This window comes from Neoarthrinium moseri, assembly GCF_022829205.1.
Source record: "Neoarthrinium moseri strain CBS 164.80 chromosome Unknown scaffold53_Wmoseri_CBS_16480, whole genome shotgun sequence".
Classification (NCBI taxonomy): Eukaryota; Fungi; Ascomycota; class Sordariomycetes; order Amphisphaeriales; family Apiosporaceae; genus Neoarthrinium; species Neoarthrinium moseri.
In genome coordinates, this window is record NW_026055167.1 from 224,981 (window position 1) to 247,481 (window position 22,501).

Below are 22,501 nucleotides of genomic sequence, written 5' to 3' on the forward strand. Positions count from 1 at the left end.
TTCCCAGCCAACCAGGATAGGGGGTCACACATCCCGCTAAGTTACTTGGGTTGCCTACTTAAGTAGTTAGGTAGTCGAAGTACCTTCATGCAGTAGGGAGTCCCAGTACGTACCTGGAGATCCCTAACTAACGTGCCTTGCTCCAGGGAGCATTGCGGTGGTTTGGTTGGCCTGCTGGGCCATCCCCCCCCAAAAGCCCAGAGCCCAGAGAGCCTGTCGCATCCTGCCTAGATTGATGATTTTCTAAACACGCGGTCCGCTCGCCCATCCCCACTAGATCATCATCACCACACCTCCTGCCCGACGCGCTCAACCCCCGGGTAACACCGCTGATACCGACAGACCGCCGCGACAGAAATGGTCGCATTCCGCTGCACTTCTCTGTAGATGTCACCAGCCAGACCGCCCCTCATGGAGAGCCCAGACAACAACGCGACGCCCTCGCCCTCGGCCGCAGAGTCGCGCCGCCGCTCCGGACGCGTCGTGAGGGCCCCGCGCAAGTTTACGGAGGAGGTCCAGAACGACTCGACGTCGCGGCGCAAGAGAGGCCGCGACGACAACGACGACGACGACGATGACGCGGAGAACCAGGAGCCCGACGACGCCTCTGCCGACGAGCAATTGAGCGACGAGGCATCCGACGAGGACGACCAGAGCGACACAAACGACCTAGCTCCCAAACAGCGCAAGTCCAAGCCCAGGCCCAAGAAGCCCGCCGCCAAGAGGCCGAAGGTCAATGGAAGCGCCCCAGCTACTGCTTCCGCATCACAAGCGCCTGCTGTGAGACTGCCGAACCGGCCCAAGAAGACGGTGCGCGTTGCGATCGCGCGGCGGGAGGGCGATGGCCTCTACGGTAAGAGACGACGGCCCCCGTGCAGATGTAGATGCCGATGCAGATGCACCTGCAGCCATGCAGCGATAGAAACCCGCCTGCTGACACTCCGATATAGCTGACATCTTTGGCTCGGGCGACTCGTCCGACGACGTTGCCGCACATTGGTTCCAGCGTTATCAGGAGAACGACGCCCTTGCTCTGACCGACTTGATCAACTGCGTGCTCCTCGCCACCGGTTGCGACCAGCATCTGACCGAGGACGACATCCGGGACCCGGAGAACTCGGCCAACAAGCTGTCGGAGCTAGAGGAGGCTTTCGAGCAGGTATGTCAACATTCCTCCGAGTCACGGTCCATGAACCTGGGCTGGGCTAACATGACGTTTTGTACAGACGAGCATCTCGGAGTACCCCCTCATATCAAGAGCAAAGAGCAGCAAGAACTTCCGTGAGCTGCTTATTGGATTTTTTGAGTCGCTCGTCAGTCTCTTGCACCAGACAGACACCCTGTACAAGGATGAAGAGCTCCTCGACAACATCCAGCGATGGGTGGGCATCATGTCTTCATCGGCCCTGCGCCCCTTCCGGCATACGGCCACCACCGTCGGCCTCTCGCTGCTTACCTCCATGATTGTCGTGACCAGGCAGCTGGACGACCGAATCACCAAGTCAAGCTCAGCCCTGCAAGCCGAGTCAGGCCGACGTGGCAAGAACAAAGGGCTCGTCGCGCAGACGCAGAAGGCCCTCGACACTGCCACCCAGAACCGCCAGGTGATTGATGACAAGGTCAAGGACTTCTTCAACATCATCTTCGTCCATCGTTACCGAGACATCGACGCCAAGATCCGTGCCGAGTGCATACAGGCCCTGGGCAACTGGATCTGTGCTCTCCCAACGGTCTACATGGCCCCAGAGTACCTTCGATATCTAGGATGGCTGCTTTCCGATGTCGCGCCTACCACGCGCTTGGAAGTGCTGAAGCAGCTGGCCAGGGTGCTGAAACGTGACGCCGAGAAGTTGGCTCATTTCATTGACAGGTTTAGACCTCGCCTGGTCGAGATGGCCACAAAAGACAACGATGCCTCCGTGCGCGTTGCTGCGATTGGCGTCGTCGACGTCCTGCGCGCTTCCGGCATGCTCGAACCGGAAGAAGTGGATTCCATCTGCAAGCTGCTGTTCGAGAACGAGGCCAGAGTGCGCAAGGCAGTCGTTCCCTTCTTCGTTGAGTTGATCCAGGAAGTCATTGTCAACAAGATCGACGACATTGGCGGCAACGATGCCATCGAGGAGGTTTTCGGCAACGAGGAGGAGGAAGACTACGACTCTCTGCGTAAGGACTGGATCAACATCAAAGCATTGGCCGAGAACTTGGCAGTCTACAACGCCCAATTGGACCAGGAGCAGGACGAAATCAGACATGGACTTGACGTGGCTGCCGACGTGGTGAACGCCAACCTCCCAGAGACGCGGATTGCTCTGGCCACATCCTCCCTCTACGAGAAGATGCCGGAGGTGAGCAATTGGCAGGTACTTGCCGGCTACCTCTTGTTTGACCACACCACAAGCTCCAAATCTAGATCCAAGTCCAAGACCAACTCGATAGAGGCAGCTACTCGCAAGGCCGTCGCCCCAACGTCAGAGGAGGAGGCGATCCTGCTCGAGGTTCTGGCTACTGCTGTGAAGGAAACCCTGACTCAGGGGGCTGGCGAGCATGACAGGTCAAAGAAGCGTATTGCAAGAGACGCCGATACGCAGGAGGAAGTCGGCACGCGGCTGGCCGATATTATTCCTAAGCTTCTGAACAAATATGGCTCGGATCCCCACGTTGCAAGCATCATACTACGGCTGGAGCATTTCCTGGATCTTGACCTCTTCCAACAACTACGCCAGAAATCAGCAACGTATGACAAACTTCTTGATGCCATTACGACGCAGTTCAACCGTCACGTTGACCAGGCAGTCCTCAATGAGGCCACAGCTGCTCTCCTGCACGCCCGGCAGTACGAAGAGCTCGAAGAGCTTGTGGACAGAAAACTGTCGGTCCTCTGGGATAACAGCGTCAACAACCTACGAGGTTTCGAGAAGACGTGCGAGCTCTCCGTCCGTGGAAACCTCGACCGAGCTGCGCTGGCCGAGCTTGCGAACGTCCTGAAGAAGATGAGCAAGCTGACGAGCATCTCGGACTGCGTCGACGTCCTCGAGGCACCCGGCACGGCCAAGGACTTCAACGACCCTCCCATCAAGATGCTAACGGGCATCGTGCACAGGGGTTTGCTCACCGAATCGGATGGCGACCTTGACGACCCAGAAGATGAGGTGGTGGCTTTCGCTATCAAGTGCTGTCTGCTGTACTTTATGTGGAAAGTTCGAAGACTGCAAGCCAGCATAGAAAACGAAGAAAACATTGCGAACGCCGAAGTCGACCAACTGGTCATGCTTCGTAAGGAGTTTGTGAAGAACCTGATCCACACCCTATCGTCACGTGGCTTCAATGACGATCTGCGGCTCTCGGCCACGGGCAGTGCGTGCGACGCCTGTGGTTTGTTTGTATTCCTGCGACCGCATGTCCACGGACCGCAAGCGGCCAAGTACGGAAAGCTGAGGCCCCTGCTCGAGGAACTGCCGCCCGCTCTCATCCCGGCCGAGATCATCCCCATCTTCGACGCAGCCGAAGGCGCATATGCAAAGCGGGCCAAGAAGACGCTCAACGATCCGGACGATGACGACGACCCAGTCGACGATGAGTTGCCTCCGGAGGACGACGAGGACGAGGAACTTACGGACCTGGAACGGCAAGCAGCAGAATTGAAGGCCGAGAAGATCTTGTGTGACCTGACTGGCAAGCTTGTTCTGGGTATCCTGGCCAAGGTGATTGATGCCTCGGGTCCTCACGCAGGCAAACTGCGTCGGCGTCTCAACCGCAACAAGGCGAAGCTGGGACCGAACTACAAGGAAGTCGTCGCCTTCCTCGACGACGATCATCTCAGGGAGCTGCGGGGAGAGGGCAAGAAGAAGGGCGCAGCCAAGAGAAAGGAAGCCGACAAGGCGCCAGCGAAGAGCGCAGAGATCGTGGTCGATGACGATGACGAGGAAGACCCTTTCGCCGAAGCAGAACCGGAGGAAGGCGACGAGCAGGATCTCCGTAACAGAGAGTTGCTCGATGACCCCATCATCGACGATGATGAAGAAGAAGAAGACGAGCCGCCGGCAGAGCCCATGGATGAGGACGATGTATTGGGCGACTGAAGTAACTCCGAGTGCCTTGCAGACGTGGCGGACTAGTTTCGGGGTTCAAGGGTTGCGGCGTTGGAAGAAAACTTGTTCTACGGTGTTTCTTCTCTTGTACGACGCTCGTGGTGTTGCCGTGTTGGCTCGGGCGATCTGGATTCATGCAAGGACTTGACCTGCGCAGAGCTCGGAGCCAGCACAAAGGTTCGATTTTTGTACGAGGATCTGGGCTCAGTGTTTTCTTTTTCCCCTTTTGACACTGGAGAGCGGCGGTGGCTTGTCTATATGGCGGGGATAATGATGGCAGGAAAGGCGTATAGATTATTGATAATGACATACCATTCCGTCCCTCTCGCAACTATCGTGCGTGACCTTGATGTCTGGTTCTTAAAGTAACCCAACCTAGGATTATGTGGTGCCGAAGGACGTGCTCGCTACGAGTGGGGGTTATTTTACCTAGGTACATCCACGGATAGAAGCAACAAATTGTCGCACACACATACACAATATGCACACAACATACCATGGTATGGACGCTATACCGACACATACACAAACGCGGCACCGCACAGTATAAGGATCAGCCTGCAAACCGGCAATACAGGGCTACGAGTATACTGTGCGGCACTAAGCGCTTAGGTAGGCAGCGGACGTCAGATAACATAACAGTTGCGTAACTACGCAGCGAGAGTGCTGTAGCTTCACAGACAAACCTAAGCCACCGCCACGCGTCGCATGAGTTATTGCCGCTTAAGCGTGCGTGATTCAGTCCCCCCCCTCGATTAGCAGCAAGACCAAGACCTAGCGCCGGGAAGGCCTAGCCATCGCTACCTAGGAAATACGGAACTTGGCCTTGGCCTTGGCTTTGCCTGCAGAGCCCCTGTCAATCAGCAACGGCTTGGGATCCCACCCACCACCCCGTCGAAACGAGTACCCAGATTACTTCCCTATTCCCCTTAGCTGCCCCCCAATCAGTCCCAACCTGGCTTGACACCATCTGACGGCCGAGAGGCCCCCTTGGGGCCCCCCTGCCCACCATCAAACCATGGTAATCGTGCTGTTCTAGCGCTCGTTCTAAGCTGGCCCTTAGTGCAGTCGACCCCGAAAAAAAAATACACGTCAGGGGATGTCATTGCAATACAGAACGTAACCAGACGGTAGGACGCGTACTTGGACCATCGACCAGGGGCATATTTTCTGCGGCCCCAAGGGCCCCCCCATGGGTCACTGTGCCGTACGCTATGCCTTGCCTGAAGACCCAGTTAGGTTGCCAATCGAGGCAGACCATCATTTTTTCCCTCCTGCGCCTTGCTGGGCTGCTTGGCTACGGTAGACGTGAACATTGACCCATGGCTGCCTGGTCATGTGAATTGTGCATGGGCGCCTTCTCCTCTGCATCTGTATCTGTATCCGTATCTCGTTCCTCACCACCACCCACCCACGCGGTGCCGTGAGCGATTGCCTTGGCATCCAGACGCTGTGCAGCTCCTCAGCTCCTCAGCTCCTCCTTCTCCTCCTCCTCTCCTCCCAACCCCGGTCTCATCAGTCTTCCAGCATTGACTACGCCTTGACACTACTCCCGAACGACCGGGTCGTCTCCTTCTTCCCTCCCCTTCCCCCAGCGAATCGGTGCAGAAAGGAAGAGCCCGTGGATGGCCTCGCATCATCAACAACCTGCCTGAGTGACCTCGTCGAGCGCCAACAACCCCCCCAACACATGGACATGCAACATGCTTGCGGTGCCATCCCGTTGCGGGTTTCCTCTGCTGCCCTTCAGTAGGAGGAACTTTGTCATCGCCTTAGTGCTGCTCCCTTCGGTGCTCATGTGGCTCTACCACCTCGTCCCTGCCTTCAACCGTCACATCCTCCAGCCTCTCGCCGGCGCCGAAGCAGCTGGCACCTACAGCACCGAAGACGACCAGAACCCCCCCGCGAAGCCGCCAGTCGACTTTGCCGCCTACCCATACAGCCCCGAGAGCAACCTGAGCGTCGAGCTCGTCGTGGCCAGCATAGCCAAGGACGACATATCGTGGACGTCGCGCCTGCAGATCCCGAACCTAGACATCGTCCGCTACGTCTCCAATGACGCCAGGGCGCAATACCACCCGCCCGTGCCCAAGGGCCGCGAGGCGCTCATGTACTTTACCTATCTCTACGACCACTACGACGACCTGCCCGACGTCGCCATCCTGATCCACGCCGACGAGAACCCGTGGCACACGGACTACGAGCTGTGGGACTCGATGCTCTTCACCCTCTCGAACCTGAACCTGCAGGCCGTCGCGCAGCGCGGCTACGCGAACCTGCGCGTCAACTGGCACGACGCGTGCCCGGACTGGATCAACACGACCAAGACGATCGAGGAGTCGGCCAAGCAGGAGGAGCCTTGGATGCGCGAGGCCTTCCAGGCCAACTTCGGCACCGACGTCGAGGTGCCCGAGATCCTGGCCAGCCCCTGCTGCTCGCAGTTCGCCGTGACGCGCGAGACGGTGCACCGGCGGCCGCGCGAGATGTACGCGCACGCCATGGAGTGGCTGGTCGAGACGCCGTGGAGCGACTACATCGTCGGCCGCACCTGGGAGCACATGTGGAGCTGGCTGTTCAAGTTCGAGCCCACCGACTGCCCCGTCGAGTGGAAGACGTACTGCCGCATGTACGGCGTCTGCTTCGAGAGCCAGCCCGACCTCGAGGCCTTCCGCGCCCTCTGGCTCGAGCGCCGCGCCCTGCGCGCCACCACGGGCTTCTGGCACATGCTCTGGGACCCCCAGCGCAACGCGCGCCAGAAGGCCCGCATCGACGTCCTCGACGGCCTCGTGGACGACGGCCTGAGGGCCGCCATGGCCCGCGGCAGCGACATGGCCCTGAGAGAGCGGTTGGGCGATTTGTATTCCACTGATACCCCTGGAGCATGAGCAAGAGCATGAGCATGAGCAAGCGAGCGAGCGTGCGTATAGCAAAGGGAAAAGGGCTAGAGGACAATATCCATTCGACAGAAGGGAAGGAAGCAATGTCACACAATAACAGAGTGCAAAGAAGAGCACCCTGGGGGCGAAGAAACTGCTGCGAGATTCGAATGTTTAGCGGGAGCATTCTCTGACATTATACCACCATTCGTATACTAGGCCCGTACAAAGATTGTAATAAGTGTTGATGGGAAAGGGCCGACAGAGGTCTCTTTTAATCGGGTTTTAAAACGAACGAAGCTTCATCCTACTCCTGACCCCCCTCTTCCTCGTCCTCGGCTTATCTTGTAGATTTTAAACTTGACATTTACATCGGCTATCCGACCGCGTCTCTGCGTGACGTCGAGGGTTGCCGGCGGCGCGAAACTTTATATACCTACCCTTCGGGTGCCTATCCCGCACTCGCTGGTGCCAGTGTTTACGAGCGTTTCTCAATTTGGTTTTGGGGCTTTCTTCTTTTGTAGCTTCGGGCTTGGGGGATATCGGTCTGAGCTGAACATAGATGGGAATATAATGAAGTTTACATTTCACAAGATTTGTGACTTGGCGCACCTTGGGTATACTGGAGTGCACCATGCAATACGTCTGGGGTACTGGTCGATATGCCGAACGTTTGAAATTTGCGACAAAATATCCATTTTGAAACGCCTTCATTAAAAAACTGGGGGTATCTGTCAAATCGAGTCCAGGTACGTTATGATCCAACGCCGCAGAGAACACAAATCACAATGGTCGCACTCCTCGCAACGGGTGCGGCCCGGGTATAGATCAGGAGATCTTGGTCCCGAAGAGCCCAAACATCCTCTGGTACCGCTTTCCCTCACCCGCGTTGCACTTGGCCGGGTCGCGCTCCGGCATGGCAACGCCGTATTGCCTGAGACAGCACGTAAACGGCTTGTTCGACACCTTGCTGGGTGGCGCCGCCCCTTTGTCCCGGTCGTTGCCGCCGTCTTCGCTGTCCGAGCTGTCCGGCGGGGCCTGGTTGGCTGCGAGTCGCCGCCGTGATTGGATCTGTGTCTGGAGTTCGTGTTGCTTGTGTTCCTCCAGGTTGCCCCAGAGCTTGAAGAGTTGCTCTCGGAGGGCGGACAGATCGTCTGGGTTGCCTCGTAGACTACAACGGGATGTGGTGTCAGCAGTTTACACCTTTTCTTGTGCGCTCCTGGTGTTTACCCCACGGGCGCGGGGTTATAGACCCAGACTTACTCGCACGCATCGCGGTCTGTCAGCAATTGACCCTCACCGTTGTTCACCAATGCCCATACTCGTTCCGGAGGGCCGTTCTTCCCTGCCTTGGCACCGGCCTCCTCAAGCTGTAGAGCAAAGCACCATTCCCAGGTCTTCTCCCCTGCAAAGGCGTCCAGGGTTCCCGGATCGTCGTCCGACTCGGAGTCTGAGCCTCCACTATAGTCCGACAGCACGTCGTACTCGTTGACCTTTCTCCAAACTGCGAAATCCTCGAGCTTCCTGGGGCGGAAGTCGACAACCCTTACGTTGGCGCGGTATTTGGCGTTGGTAAACGGCAAGGTGAGCATAACCTCCTGCCCATCTATGGTGGTGTTGTATGGGGGCGGCTCAAGTATCTCGCCCAGAGGGTAAATCGGCTCGTCGAGGCTCTCGCACTTGATGAGTTGGTTCAGGCCTAGCAGCTCCTCTCGCTTGGCTTCCTGCTCGACCCATTGCTTGTTCTTTGCCGCCCGCTGAGCCTTGCGGCGGTCTTTGGCATTCTGCTTGGTGTCATCCACAAAGTCCTCTGCTTTCCTCTTCACGCCCTCCTTGGCGGCGTAGTCCTTCTTCTGCTGCCTGGCAATCTTCTCGTAGTCGCGTTTCCGGCGGATCGCCTCCTTGAGACGTTCGTCGATATGGGAGTCACCAGAAGTTTCAAGCAGTTCTACCGCCAGCCTTGACCCGAACGCACCCCTGTCTTCCCTCAGGAAGCCTTCTAGGTTGTTCCCGTTGCTGCCATATTTGATCTGGACGTTACGGAGCTTGACCCAATCGCCAGGCTTGACCTCGGCCCGGAAATAGCTGGCATGGGGCTCGTAAGTTGTGATCTGCATGGAGCGCTTGCCGAAGGGCCCAGGCCAGGTACGGGATGCGGCATTGCTGTTGGCGGTGGTGTAGCCGTAAGGATCACCGTCTCGGCCGTTGGGCATATCGGAACCATCCCAGGCAAACTTGAAGAAATTGTCGTTCTCGGTGTAATCGGTCACCCACAGGCTGACCTTGTCCATCTGGTCAAAGGGGTCTTTGACCACCTGCACAATCAGATCGCAGAACTGACCCTCGCGCACATCCTTCAGGACGTTGAACTTGTCCTTGATGTTCATCGAGCGCTCTACGTTGCTTTGAAAATCAGTGGCAGTGGGTAGCATGTACTTGTCAACAGAGTGGTAGAGCCACGAGATGTACTCGAATTCCTTGTCCAGTGGTATACGGACGGGCTTTCGATGTGATGGCTTCATAGCATCGGCTGCGGATCTCGGTGGGCGAGGGATCTCAGCGGCAGTGAAGGCGTGGATCTCGGTACTCCGGTTGGTGATGAGGGTCAACTCGGACTGATACCTGTACACCTTGGCGGACCACACATGTATCACATCGCCGACGCTTGGCTGAGGCATGTCGTTCTGTGGGCGGAAGATGCTCAGGGTGATTCCAGAAGCGTCATCTTCGGTGGATTTGTCGAACAATGTCAGGGCACACTTCCAGTCTTTGAGTCAGAGTCAGCGACGGGCTCACGGCAGCTGCGTCAGGGCGGGATATCTTGGTTACCCGTTCCCTTGGTAGGCATTGGAGCTCGCATGTCCTTGACCAGGCCGATGACGCTGGTGAATCGCCCAACAGAGATTTGACCATCGAGGATATCGCGAATGCTCACAACGCCAGCCGGGAGATCCTTTTCTCTGAGCTGGGTCCTGGCGTGGCCCGCAGAGCCCGAGGGCTTATATTGAGGCATGGTGAGGATTTGGAGGTGTCACATTTGAAAGTCGGAAGGGGTTCGATGTCCACCGGAGGCCCGCACTAGAGGGAAACAGCGGCGGGACCTGAGGCCGTCGCGAACTGGATGGTCCCGTGGTGCGAGTACGATGTCGTAGACGCGTTTCAATTAAGCACAGGCGTGTAAGCCAGCCCCGGCCCGAGTCGCGAGCGTGCCGCCAAATCACGTTGCAGCAATTGGATCACTCACTCAGGTACTTGTAAGCACTGGAGGCCGTAGAGGGGGGGCCTGAGGGGTAACTAGAGCCTTCCAAGGTCCGTGCATGTTCATACCACACCCTTCATCGTGGATAGTACCCAGGCTATTCCGGAGGTGGTGGGCGGGGTGGGGTGTTGCTATGCAGCAGCAGCCAACGGGTCCCACCGACATTGGATGTCTCTCACTAACTTCCAGGTTGGATGGCCTGCCGCCGCTCAGCCAGAATCGGGGGGAAGCCGACGGCGAGTGCGCATAGGGAGTAGCATTTAGGACATCCCCGGGGTGTCTTTGATGCGGGTTGTAGACCCTTCAGGCTTCCCTAAGACATGTGAGGTGTTGTCGCAGAGGGCGGACCGCTCGTCCACGGAGGCAATTGGATGGAAGGGATGGATGCAGGTCCAACTGGCATGTGATGTGGACGAGTTTCAGCTGGTGCCTCAGGCGGCAGACCACGAATCGGTCCCGTCGCCCAGCTGTCTGGCACTGGCCCCAGACTTGGAAGAAGCTCCAGGGGCCCTCTAGTTCTAGACGCTCCCTGGGAGTGGGCGCGCGGGAGAGCTGCTACGAACCGAACTGGCGGCGGGCGAAGCCAGTGGAACGAACAGCCTGGAGCGAGGTTGCGAGGAGGGCCCACGGGTGCTGTGACCTGTACCAGTAGCCGGTACTGTAGTGAGGTGGTGTACCTAGGCTGCTAGGTAGGGGCGACAGCAGATGCTGGGCCCGTGGACAGTTCGGGTTCCAGGTTCCAACTGTTACTGGCCACCTACTGGCCACCTGCCATTGTGCCTGTGCCGGGTTCTTCAGCACCTTGCATCATAAGTCGCTTCCCCTCATGTTTTTTGACTTTGGGGCTCAGTCCTTGACCTCTGAAATTTCCCCCCCCTTCCTCCATCCCGCATTCGCAGTCACAAGAGTCGTCCAACTACGACTTGTTTGCCCAGTAATTGCGACCTGGTCAGCGTCGAACCGGACGAGTCCTTCCTATTCACAAGCCGGCCTGGCTGTCTCCACTTGTGAGAATTCTTCATCTATCCATCCTCCCTCTAGGCCCCTTCCGTCGTCAATCAAAACAAATCACCCCGCCTTTTAAGGGACCCAACGCCCCTCGGAGCCGCCAGAGCAGCAGGAGCCCCGAGCCAGCCAAAACAAATTCCCATCCCATCGCTGGTCCTGGCCCATCCATCCATCCCTCCGTCCCTCCATCCATCCCCCTTGCAACAACCACCCTTCCTCCCACCAGATCACCCCGTGGTACCAGCATCGCAACCACAACCGCAACCATGGCTGATCGGTACATCCCCGAGCATCGCCGGACCCAGTTCAAGGCCAAGAACACCTTCAAGCCCGACGAGCTGCGCCGCCGCCGCGAGGAGCAGCAGGTCGAGATCCGCAAGGCAAAGCGCGAGGAGAACTTGGCCAAGCGACGAGGTATCGGCACCGGTGACCAGCGACCCGGCGCCTCCCTGGGCGCTGCCCCCGACAGCGACGATGACACTGCTCCGACAGAGAGCCAGGTACGTTTTCCCTTTTTTGTCTCAACCTCGTGTCGCTTTTTTCTTCTTCCGTCGGCGCATGCGCCGCCCACAACCTCCATCTTTGCGGTTCAGCAGGGTGGCGGCTTTCGGCGCTACAGACTGGATTTTGCATGCATCTGCAAGCCCCGGGGTTTCTCGCGCTTGTCTACGGCGACTGCGACTCCTGACTGCAACGCGGGGGGTCGCATTCCCTCGCCCTGGATGACCTCTCCGGCTTGCGATGGGCATGCTGTCTCTTGGTAGCCGTAGCCGCCTCTCGCCGCAGCGGCGCTGTTGTGCCCCTCGGAGACCAAGAGCTCAAAATCGAGCGGACAATCTCTATACCACCAAGCCGGACCAGGCGCTGACTCAACGTGTCATGTAGCTCAATGAGGACCTGCCCCAGATGGTCCAGGGCGTCTTCTCGGAACAGATCGACCTCCAGATCCAAGCCACCACCAAGTTCAGAAAGCTCCTGTCCAAGGAGCGCAACCCTCCCATCGAGGAGGTCATCAAGACTGGCGTAGTTTCCCGATTCGTCGAGTTCCTGCGGTCCCCGCACACCCTAGTGCAGTTCGAGGCTGCGTGGGCCCTGACCAACATCGCCTCCGGCTCGGCCACCCAGACACAGGTCGTCATCGAGGCCGGTGCCGTGCCCATCTTCGTTGAGCTCCTCGGCAGCCCCGAGCCCGATGTCAGGGAGCAGGCCGTGTGGGCCCTCGGCAACATCGCCGGAGACAGCCCCTCGTGTCGCGACTACGTCCTGAGCTGCGGTGCCCTCAAGCCGCTCCTGAACCTCCTGGGCGACAGCCGCAAGCTGAGCATGCTCCGAAATGCTACGTGGACTCTGAGCAACTTCTGCCGAGGCAAGACTCCTCAGCCCGACTGGAACACGGTTAGTACTCACTCCCCATGCCGCATGTCCCATGTCCCACGTCCCACGCCCCACGTCGCGCTCCCCGTCCGCACTTGCTAACCGCCGCCAACTTATAGATAGCACCTGCCCTCCCGGTCCTCGCCAAGCTGGTCTACTCTCTGGACGACGAGGTCCTCATCGACGCCTGCTGGGCCATCTCGTACCTGAGCGACGGCTCCAACGACAAGATCCAGGCCGTCATCGAGGCTGGCATCCCCCGCCGCCTGGTGGAGCTGCTGATGCACGCTTCCACCTCGGTCCAGACCCCTGCTCTGCGCTCTGTCGGCAACATCGTTACCGGAGACGACGTTCAGACCCAGGTCATCATCAACTGCGGTGCTCTGCCCTGCCTCCTGTCGCTACTGAGCTCCAACAAGGACGGCATCCGCAAGGAAGCGTGCTGGACCATCTCGAACATCACTGCGGGTAACAGCCAGCAGATCCAGTCCGTGATCGACGCCAACATCATCCCGCCCCTTATCCATTTGCTCTCTAATGGCGATCTTAAGACGAGAAAAGAGGCTTGCTGGGCCATTAGCAATGCCACAAGCGGCGGCTTACAGAAGCCGGAGCAAATTCGCTACCTTGTCTCGCAGAACTGCATCCGGCCCCTGTGCGATCTCCTTGCCTGCCCCGACAACAAGATCATCCAGGTGGCCCTCGACGGCCTCGAGAACATCCTCAAGGTGGGCGACCTGGACAAGCAGGCTGCTGGCGACGCCGGCGACTCGATCAACCGCTACGCCCTCTTCATCGAGGAGTGCGGCGGCATGGAGAAGATCCACGACTGCCAGACCAACGCCAACGAGGAGATCTACATGAAGTCCTACAACATCATTGAGAAGTACTTCTCGGACGAGGACGAGAACGCCGACGAGGGCATGGCTCCTCAGGCCCAGGGCGCCAACGGCACCTTCGGCTTCGGCACCAATGGTGCCCAGGGTGGCTTCAACTTCGCCAACGGAGGTGACTCGATGGACATGTAGGATAATGGTCCTTGCATGCCTTCGTTGAATCGGGCTTCAGAATGCGGGATACACGCGTCGTTTGCACAGATCCTTCAGCTACACCCCCTCGAGAGCGCGTACCTCTCAATGCACTGATGCAGCTCAGTCCACGGCAGTGAAAAGGGGGGGCTCTCTCTGCACCTACCCACCTGCGACGAGATTCCATCAATTGTTACACGACACTTCATATTCCCCCCAGCGACACACAGCACAAGTACTTTTTTGCACCAATCCCCTCCACCTCCCCTATACCACACGACATTGCAGCGACCCCATGAAGAGAAGACAGGCATGATTGGCGACAGGAAACAGGTCCTTTGGTAGCTTGAAAGCTCCAGCCTGATACTGGGAAGGATGCCACGACTTGAGGAGAGCATGAATAATTTTTGCACAAGGAAAAAAAGGGTCATCAATGGTTGCTTCAAAGCTCCAACCCTTTGGGTCTGCGTGTCACGAGATATGTTGTTCGTCTCGATGGATATTGGGTGGCCCGCCACGGGTCGGGGGAACGACTCGGGTATCGGCCGTCCATGTCGAGGACACTGGACTCCTGGTGGTCGAAATGATGTTCTGCCCAGTGGTAGAACAGCCATGAAAGGCCCCTGCTGAAGAAGGCGGTGAATGAGTTTCAACCAAGTGGTTGGCCTTAGAAAGCATTACCTAGCTTCAGATACATTGGTGGGCGTTTTACAGAATGTGAACGACTTGCCTTCCCCAGCTTCTTGTACCACAAGTGATATATGTCGTAAAATCGGTGCCAATTAGAGAGCACACTCGGTCTATACGCGTACACACAGTTTCAGCAATGATCAAAGAAAGCATTGGAGAAAAACCCGGGTTTGGATTTTTTTTTTTCTTGTATTCAAGCTGTTGTGGGCAATGCCAATGGGTTGATTCGGCACCCCCACGACGCATCTTCGCTACAGCTGATTCAGATTAGCACTCAAGGCAAATCTACATATGCATTGCAAACCGAGGTAAACATGAACGGTATTCCCATCACAGCGGAAGTGAAATGTTTCCCAACGACTGCTTGTAGAAATCTCGGCGTACGCTAGGAGGGGACGTTTCCGACGAAGTGACAATAGAAGGAAGAATGCTCGGCTGAGCCACTTCTTGCGGGTTTGTATCTATATCAGAGTCGGGGTCGTCTTCGTGGCAAGGTGAAGACTGCGCAGGACCTGTTGAACAATATGATTCTTGAGACCGAGTCGACATTCCAGCAGAAGACGTATCTTTCGCCGTAACATTGATCAGATCCCAGTCAGGCTTGATGTGGCCGGCTTGATTCCACATCTCAATAAGAACGGCGTCGCTGCCGAAGATGAGAGCACCCCCGTGGTTGAGCTCTTTGGCAGCCATGGGACTTCCTATCAAATGGCTCTTGGCTCGCCATTTCCAAAATTTCACGAAGCGGCTTCCGACTACCATTTGGATTCTCCGGCACGGACACTGGTAGTTCTGTTTTCGCCGTCTGTGAGCACGAGGACAAGGCCCAAAAACATCTTTGGGCCCGAATAGTGTACATCCAGAGTCGGTCAGCCTGTCTTGGTCTTGCAAACCCCCCTGTCTGCGGAAGAGATCAGACAGTGCTTCTGAGCGTACTGCGATGTACGAGTTGCCGGGCGGCAAGCGCTGGTATGTGCGGCACATTTCCTTAGGAACTTCGGGAGATATCAGGTCTCCGGCATTCTCGACGAACAGCGGCACCGCGCGTATCCCTTTGGCATACTTGTGCCAATCTCCACAGGTTTTCCGAAGTTTGACGCGTCTTTGAAAACATTTTGAGGCGAAAGTCAGTACATCCATATATTCCCAACCAGATGCTTCTGGAGAATGTGGCAGATTCAACTCCAACGAACTTCCGTCCTTAAAGTATAAGCTCTCTTGAAGCGCGTCAAGCAAGTGATACAGCTTTATGGCATCCTGCTTGAACAAAACGTTCTCCTTTCCGGGGCGGTCGGTTTTAAACGGACGCCTGATGACCTTATCAGCGTTTGCTAGCATCGCCTGTCGCACAGTCCTTGTACGGCGCGAGCGATCGGGGTATTGAAGCTGGTGGCTTGACGTTTGCAGAGGTTCCCCCTTGCTCTGTTGTCGTGCCAGCACATCCAATATTATCTCCTCGGCATCGGTCTGATACCCTCTTCGATCTTGTACTCCATAAATAATAATAGGCAGCCCGTGTGCATCGTCCAATATGTCGTCGTAAGTGTCAGCTCTCTGATTATGAACTATACCATCGCGCCGGCTCAACTCAGCCTCAACAGTTGCAATGCCGAAACGACTGACTCCAGCAGTGATTTTCTTCAGCTGAACAGCCGGAAGTTTTGAAGGCTTTGCGGCGTTGGAATAGCTGAAATAATTAGTAGGCAGTCCTTCCGCAGCTAAACACGCAATCAGTTACAAGGCATATATCAGCAGCGCTTTCAGGACTGACCCAACAGACAGACGACAGAGGCACACCAGCCGAAGAAGCCCCGAGAGTTCCATAACTCTTCCTCCTCATTTTCGTGCATCACTCGAACGGGACACTGATCTTCTATATCCTGCCAACGAAGTCGTTTGGGATACGTGTCGATCACATGCCACTGCACCGAGTCCTCCAGTCTCTTGACCGGCACGCAAGCGTGAAAGCGGCCCTTGAGAACAAAGCCGCCTCCAAGAGTGACTGCGTATTGGATACCAAGAAGCTGTGCCATAATGGTTGGATCAATCTCCAGTCCCCGCTGCGAAGGTTGTCGCTTTTGCGTGGGATAGCCAGTTATCACTACCGCCGGCCCAACTACACCATTCCAACAACTTTTGGTCTCATCCGCTGGTGGATCTTCCAGTTTGGTAGTGACAGCGAAATCCAAAATATCGTCGTTCGCAACTCCCGAAACTTCTGCGACTGCAGTGTACGCATATTGGATTATATTTCCCTTCTCACACCATACGGCATTTAGCCAAGCTACCTGCTGTGCAACGGTTATTATAATCTCCGTGTGGCCAAAGACATGGACAGTGTTATGACGGAGGTCGGCTGCGATTTGGAACGGCAAAGAAATGTCGGAGCTTTCAGCAAACACTGCGGCGCCAATGTCAGCAGCAAATACTCTAACAAGGCGGTGTTTACTGGTCTTACGAGGCGCTCTGTCGCCGGTCTCCAACGACATTTGTACTGCACGGAGCAGTTCTTGTGGACTATCTGGCCAGGTTTGTTCAAAATATTGGCCTACTGTGCAGAACTGTGCCTCTGACAATGACCCTACCACAGCAGTCATACGATCCAGGATTTGCGATGTGCCGGCATCATAGTTCCGTTCGAGATAATGTTTCAAGTTCCATTCAACATGGAAAGTAGCAGAATAACAGTCCGCAACCTCTTCAGGGAGACTTCCATGGCGCTGTCGGCGGCGCTGAACAGCTACAGCGACACGCCGACGAATGGAAGACATCTTATCAGAGTCGTATCTTTCTATGAGATGCCCGATCTCTGATGTCAGTGCCTCAAACGCGGGCTCGACCGAGAAACGATCCAAAATCCGGCGTGGGTTGATGCCCCGGATGTTTCTGTCATCAATATCTACCTCGGCTTCCCCGCTAGCCTCTGACGATGTTAATAACGAGATCTCCGTGTCGCTATAAGCAGGAGAGGCGGTTTCAACGGTAACATTACTCGGTACTTCGTCATGGGGGACCTCGTCCTCCTCCACCTCTGCCGTAAAGAAGGGGGCGATTGTTGAGAGGTATCTTTCTACAATGTCATCTTTGCTTGGGTCTGGCAGTGATTTAAATGTGGTAATGGTAGGCCGGGCCTGCGTGGTTGCCTTCGAATGATCTTGGTTCAGAACCAAGTCTTGACATCGGCTAGCAATCGCCCACCTAAGGTTTCGGATAATTCTCAAGCTTTGGATTTCCTCCCAGTCATCTGAGCTCTCTCTTAGGTGCTTTGAGAAGGCATAGAGCCTCGCTGCTATCTCATCCCGTAGAGTGGGGTGTGAGTCCGCTGAACCAATCGTCCCAAATCTTTGTGGTATTTTGTCGGATATAGCTTGACACATGAGGCGAACAATATTTACTCTCTCTTCGGGTGAGACTAATTGCGAGATGTCAGACTCAGTCTGCTCTACGTCCTTGGCTGGCATTGGATCTGCAGTGCCCAAAGCATCGGTCTGGCTTCCTGTGGCCGCAGGAACAACTAAGGGGCGCTTGCTGGAGGCCGGCTTCTCATACGAGCTGGCGGTAGTGGATACCAACGGTCTTGCTGTTTCTGTGGTATTGGTGATTGTTTGTGTATCTCGACTTGAATCCGTATAAGTAACTATGGTTGCTGGTGCATTAGGCCAGATTTTCAGCGTCTCATCGGAAGTTGAGACAAGTATGACGGGGGGAAGCGCAGGTCCCGTGTTGAACTTTTCCTTTGATACCTCTTCTCCCGCCATCTTCAACGAGTGAAATTCAGCATCAGGAGATTGCAAAACGGATGGTTTACCTGTTGTAGTCAAGCTGTCGTCCTCTGTCATAGTCTCGGGTACTGGGTCAGAGGGCCCGACACGATCTGCAGGTACACTCAATTTCTCTGGTTGTTGATTTTCGTTCTTGTTTTGTGCTTCCGGTGCTCCCCTTGATTCTGCGTGGCTGGCATAACTCGAACTACCCTGCTTCGTTGGAGGGCTGGTATTGGTAGGCTGTCCTGCATCAGGGAGTTTCGGTCGGCTGAGTGATTCAGTGGGCTGTAATTCGGGACTGGTTTGTGTCATCGATGTCGGGATGAAGCCTTTTCCAGGCTCGAAACTCTTGGCAAATGCATTTAGAGGTTTATTGGAATGATGTGGGCGTTGTTGATGAAGTCCTACTCCTTGGTAGCTCTGTGAACTAGCTTGGGTCATTTTGGGTGCCCCAGTTTCTTCATGTTGTGCTGCAGCCTCTGCCCAGGCTTGGGTTTGTAGATGCATGAGATATCGGAGATTGTTCTCGTGTTCTTGTAGTGCGGAGAGCATTGCATCTAAAGGCGTGTTGTCCATGTATCCATGTATTCCATGTTGAGGTACCTCTTCAGAAGTTTTCTTTTCTGCGTCCCTAGATCTCTGTGCCTTGACAGCAGGGTTTATAGATCTAAGGTGAGATTGTACAACCTCATCGGTGGACTCCACAAGCTTGGCCTGTTGTTGGGTTTGGTTCGCCCTCTGGATCATGAGTTGCTTAAGGCCCACTTCGCAAGCCTGAGCAACAGGTAGTCCTTTACGAGCCTTCCTTCGTCTACGCTTCCTTGATGGCCATGGAAGGTCCGGTCGGGAATACCAAGGACACGCGCCCGCAGGGTTTCCGCTCTTCAAGTTGTTTTGCGCCATTTGCAGCCTTGCTTGACCTGGACCTTGAGTTCGGATTATTGTTCCGTGATTGTTGAGAACCAGCGACATATAGCACAGATCATGGAATTAGCGGGGTAGTCGACACCATTTCAAAGGAAGAAACAAAAGGTAAGAAAGAGGGCGGGGTGGAAGGAGGCTCAGTTGCAATCCTTAACATTTGTGGCAGAGAACTTCTTCCCAAATGAGACATTCAGTTCAGCCGCATACCTAGATATGGCAATAGAGAAGGTGTCAGACGATGTAGTAATGTGCGGCATACTGCAAATTTGGAGCGTTTAGTCTTTTTCACAGTTTGTTGTTACTTGACAGGTATATTATTTATATTGATAACGTATTCTATACGTTTTCACGTATAGAAATTGCGGCCGAGTCTTTTATTACTGAATACCTAAGTAGCTTGGATGAAAGCTAGCACGAAAGCGCAAGCGCTGCTAATACATGGCCTCAGCGTTAAGCGACCCCCTGAAGCGCAACAGGAGGAGGCAGTAAATTGTCCCCCCTACCTGTCGCAGGTCCTTCCTAGTCTGGGTAACCCAGGTCATGAGTGCTCCCAAACCTGCTTTTGCTCTCTGAGTATTGTGTGAATATATCCATTTACGACTTTCCATGCTCCCTTCGATTGACTTAAAACGTGACTGGAAATCATGTGATCACTGTGGCGGCGCGTGGAGAGACAGAGGCATACTTTCTTGATCGGACATGAACCCAGCATCCCTTCCCTGTCGACTGTGGCGCAACCTCCGGTTTCGACGTTATGGGCCATCTCCGTGGACTCTTACTCTTACTCCCTCTTCTGGTGCAGGCGCTGGCAGATGCCAGTGGCGGTATTGATTACCACAAACTCCCCTTTGAGACTGTCTTCCCTGGTCCTTGGGAAGAGTATATCAAAGCCCCGGCCAACAAGTCATTCATCACCCCGAAACGGATCTATAGAGTGGATGGCAATGTCACCACGACCACAGGGCATGCGCTCGCAGCTGATGATGGGAGCGTATTGAGTGAAGGGGAAATTCTCATCGGCGAGAGTGGCCTTCTTACGGTAGAGTTCGCCGAGAATATCGCGGGGCGGTAAGCTATTGCAGTCACAAACCCCATTGGAGCCGATCACTGATGCTGCACCCAGGGTTTGCTTCGATCTCGAATCGTCTGCTGATGAGCCTGTCGTTCTGCTCTCGTTCTCCGAGTCTCCTTTCTTCGTAGGAGAACATACCGATGCCACCAATGACGAGGAATGGGACTTGCCATTGGATCTGCACATTGGAAACCGCACTGGTACCGTCTGCGTGGATCCCGAATTCAACCGTGGGGGCTTCAAGTACTTGACAGCCTACATCGATGTAATCCCAGTCTTCGATGACAGGATTAGCGCTTCCTCTTTTGATGGCGATTCGCTGACAGAAAAATCTGGCCAGATTGTATTTGATGCACATCAGGAAGTCGAGCCGTCGACCTTCGATGAGAGGAGGCCATATTCCAAGCCTTCCATAGGGGTCAGACAGCTCTGGGTCAACTGCACGTCATTCCCGTCACAGTCAAATGGACGCGCCTATTCTGGCTATTTCTACAGCTCATCCTCTCTGTTGAACAGGATCTGGTATGCCGGCGCATATACTCTCCAGCTGTCGACCATCAATCCGAAAGAAGGCTCGGCATTGATCCCAGTAAACCGTTACTTAGACCACAACAACTCCCCTCCAGGATCATGGTACTCCAACTTCACCGTCTCTCAAGGAACAACGGTGACCACGGATGGCGCGAAACGAGATCGACTAGTGTGGCCTGGCGATATGTACATTGCCATCCCCGGAATTGCTGTTTCGACGTACGATATGCTTGCCGTACGCAATGCGCTGGATGTGCTCTATTCGCGTCAATACTCGGATGGCCGCCTACCGTATGCTGGACCGCCCTTGAGTTATCACGATGAGTTCAGCGATACGTACCACCTCCACACACTGCTGGGAACCTATGACTACGTCCTGTACTCGGGCGATATCGATTGGATGCGGCAGAAGTGGCCAGCATACCTGAGGGCATTACGTATCAGCACGTCAAAAATTGACTCCAAGAACTTGATGCACGTCACATCAACCTTCGATTGGAACCGACACGGAATGGGCGGCCACAACATCGAGGCAACGGCGATTCTTCACGAGGTCCTTGGGAGATCAATCAAAATGGCATCGTTTCTGGAACATGGCGTTTCTGGTGCATCGGGGTCGGTTGAACAACCAAACATATCCACGTGGTCCTCCTTGCGCCAGCGTCTTCAATCCGGTATCGAAGCACTGTATTGTCAGGATACCCGCCTGTATTCCGACAATTTGGGCGACCGCCACTGCTCTGGCAGGGACCATGTAGACCCACAAGACGGTAACTCCTGGGCTCTCATCGCTGGAATGCATGGTACTGCGTCTGAGACCCCCCGAACGATGTCCGAGGCGCTCCGCTCAAGATGGACCAAATTTGGTGCCCCTGCACCAGAATTTCCCAACGTCATGTCCCCATTTTCATCATCATTTGAACTTCAAGGGCATTGCGCAGCTGGCAATCATGATGCTGCCGTAGAGCTGATGCTGCTGATGTGGGGGTACCTGTTGGACGGACCAGGTTTTACCAACAGTACACTCGCTGAGGGATTTCGGACTGATGGCTATGTTCATTATCCCGCATACCCGGTTGCAAGCCGGAATAGCCATGCCCATGGCTGGGCGGCGGGTCCCACCAGTACCCTCATGAATAGCATACTCGGCATTGAACTGCTGGCCCCTGGCGGCGTGGAATGGTTGGTGAGACCCGTTCTTACCAGTTGGCTCGGGTGGGCCCGAGGAGGCTTCGCGTTTGCGAATGGTGAGATCGAGGTCAAGATATTAAGGGTCCTTTTAAAGAATGGTGACGGTGAACCTGTGAACAAAGGCACTCTTACCGTGCTCAAGGCTCCGGCCGGGACAAATGGAAGCTTCGGCTGGGGTGACGAGGACGAGACTACCGGGTTTCAAGCTACAATATCGGGTGGCGAGACACGGTCATGGGTTAGATGGGAGGGCGTGGGTGAAAGGGGGCTAGGTAGTACCACGGAGGAGTTGAGTGTCAGCGAAGTACCGTGGATTACGAGAGACGACGGGGAATGGTACGATCAAAAGATGCCATGCGGAGCTCTAGGGGTGATAAGCTATGATCATACGTTCAGGGAGCCCGAGATGACTGAAAGAGGTCCAGGTGCGGTCGATTGGGAGGCGATGGAGAGAGGCTACGTCCAGCCACTGGGTTGGCTGAAGGAGGGCAAGCCGATGTAACCAAGCTGTAGTATGATGCTGAACACAACACACATACACTGGGCTCTAAGATGTGTTATACTTGGGTTTCTCCTAGTGGGACTCGCCGATATAGACATGTGCCACCCCACGACCGGGCAATATCTGAGTATTCGAAAAGTGTCTGCCTCCCTTTTCCTTCGTGGCGGGTTTCTTACCGATGGTGCCTGTACATC

General features: G+C 55.5%; 5 protein-coding genes across 5 annotated transcripts; 3 read left to right on the forward strand and 2 right to left on the reverse strand.

Moving 5' to 3' along the window:
• Nucleotides 1-411: 411 nt before the first annotated feature.
• JN550_010406 (uncharacterized protein) lies at nucleotides 412-4,079 on the forward strand (the record flags this gene model as incomplete). Its single annotated transcript, XM_049308657.1, has 3 exons — nucleotides 412-853; nucleotides 951-1,159; nucleotides 1,227-4,079. 3 exons carry the CDS (start codon nucleotides 412-414, stop codon nucleotides 4,077-4,079), a joined length of 3,504 nt encoding a protein of 1,167 aa, XP_049167686.1.
• A 3,713-nt stretch (nucleotides 4,080-7,792) lies between these two features.
• JN550_010407 (uncharacterized protein) lies at nucleotides 7,793-9,977 on the reverse strand (the record flags this gene model as incomplete). The annotated part of the gene is made up of 3 exons (XM_049308658.1): nucleotides 7,793-8,135; nucleotides 8,228-9,731; nucleotides 9,794-9,977. 3 exons carry the CDS (start codon nucleotides 9,975-9,977, stop codon nucleotides 7,793-7,795), a joined length of 2,031 nt encoding a protein of 676 aa, XP_049167687.1.
• A 1,520-nt stretch (nucleotides 9,978-11,497) lies between these two features.
• On the forward strand, nucleotides 11,498-13,633 carry JN550_010408 (uncharacterized protein; the record flags this gene model as incomplete). Its single annotated transcript, XM_049308659.1, has 3 exons — nucleotides 11,498-11,731; nucleotides 12,117-12,626; nucleotides 12,725-13,633. 3 exons carry the CDS (start codon nucleotides 11,498-11,500, stop codon nucleotides 13,631-13,633), a joined length of 1,653 nt encoding a protein of 550 aa, XP_049167688.1.
• Nucleotides 13,634-14,653: 1,020 nt separating this feature from the next.
• On the reverse strand, nucleotides 14,654-18,834 carry JN550_010409 (uncharacterized protein; the record flags this gene model as incomplete). The annotated part of the gene is made up of 2 exons (XM_049308660.1): nucleotides 14,654-16,041; nucleotides 16,095-18,834. The coding sequence occupies 2 exons, from the start codon at nucleotides 18,832-18,834 to the stop codon at nucleotides 14,654-14,656; spliced, it is 4,128 nt and encodes a 1,375-aa protein (XP_049167689.1).
• A 931-nt stretch (nucleotides 18,835-19,765) lies between these two features.
• JN550_010410 (uncharacterized protein) lies at nucleotides 19,766-22,307 on the forward strand (the record flags this gene model as incomplete). The annotated part of the gene is made up of 2 exons (XM_049308661.1): nucleotides 19,766-20,079; nucleotides 20,135-22,307. 2 exons carry the CDS (start codon nucleotides 19,766-19,768, stop codon nucleotides 22,305-22,307), a joined length of 2,487 nt encoding a protein of 828 aa, XP_049167690.1.
• Between the last annotated feature and the right edge of the window lie 194 nt (nucleotides 22,308-22,501).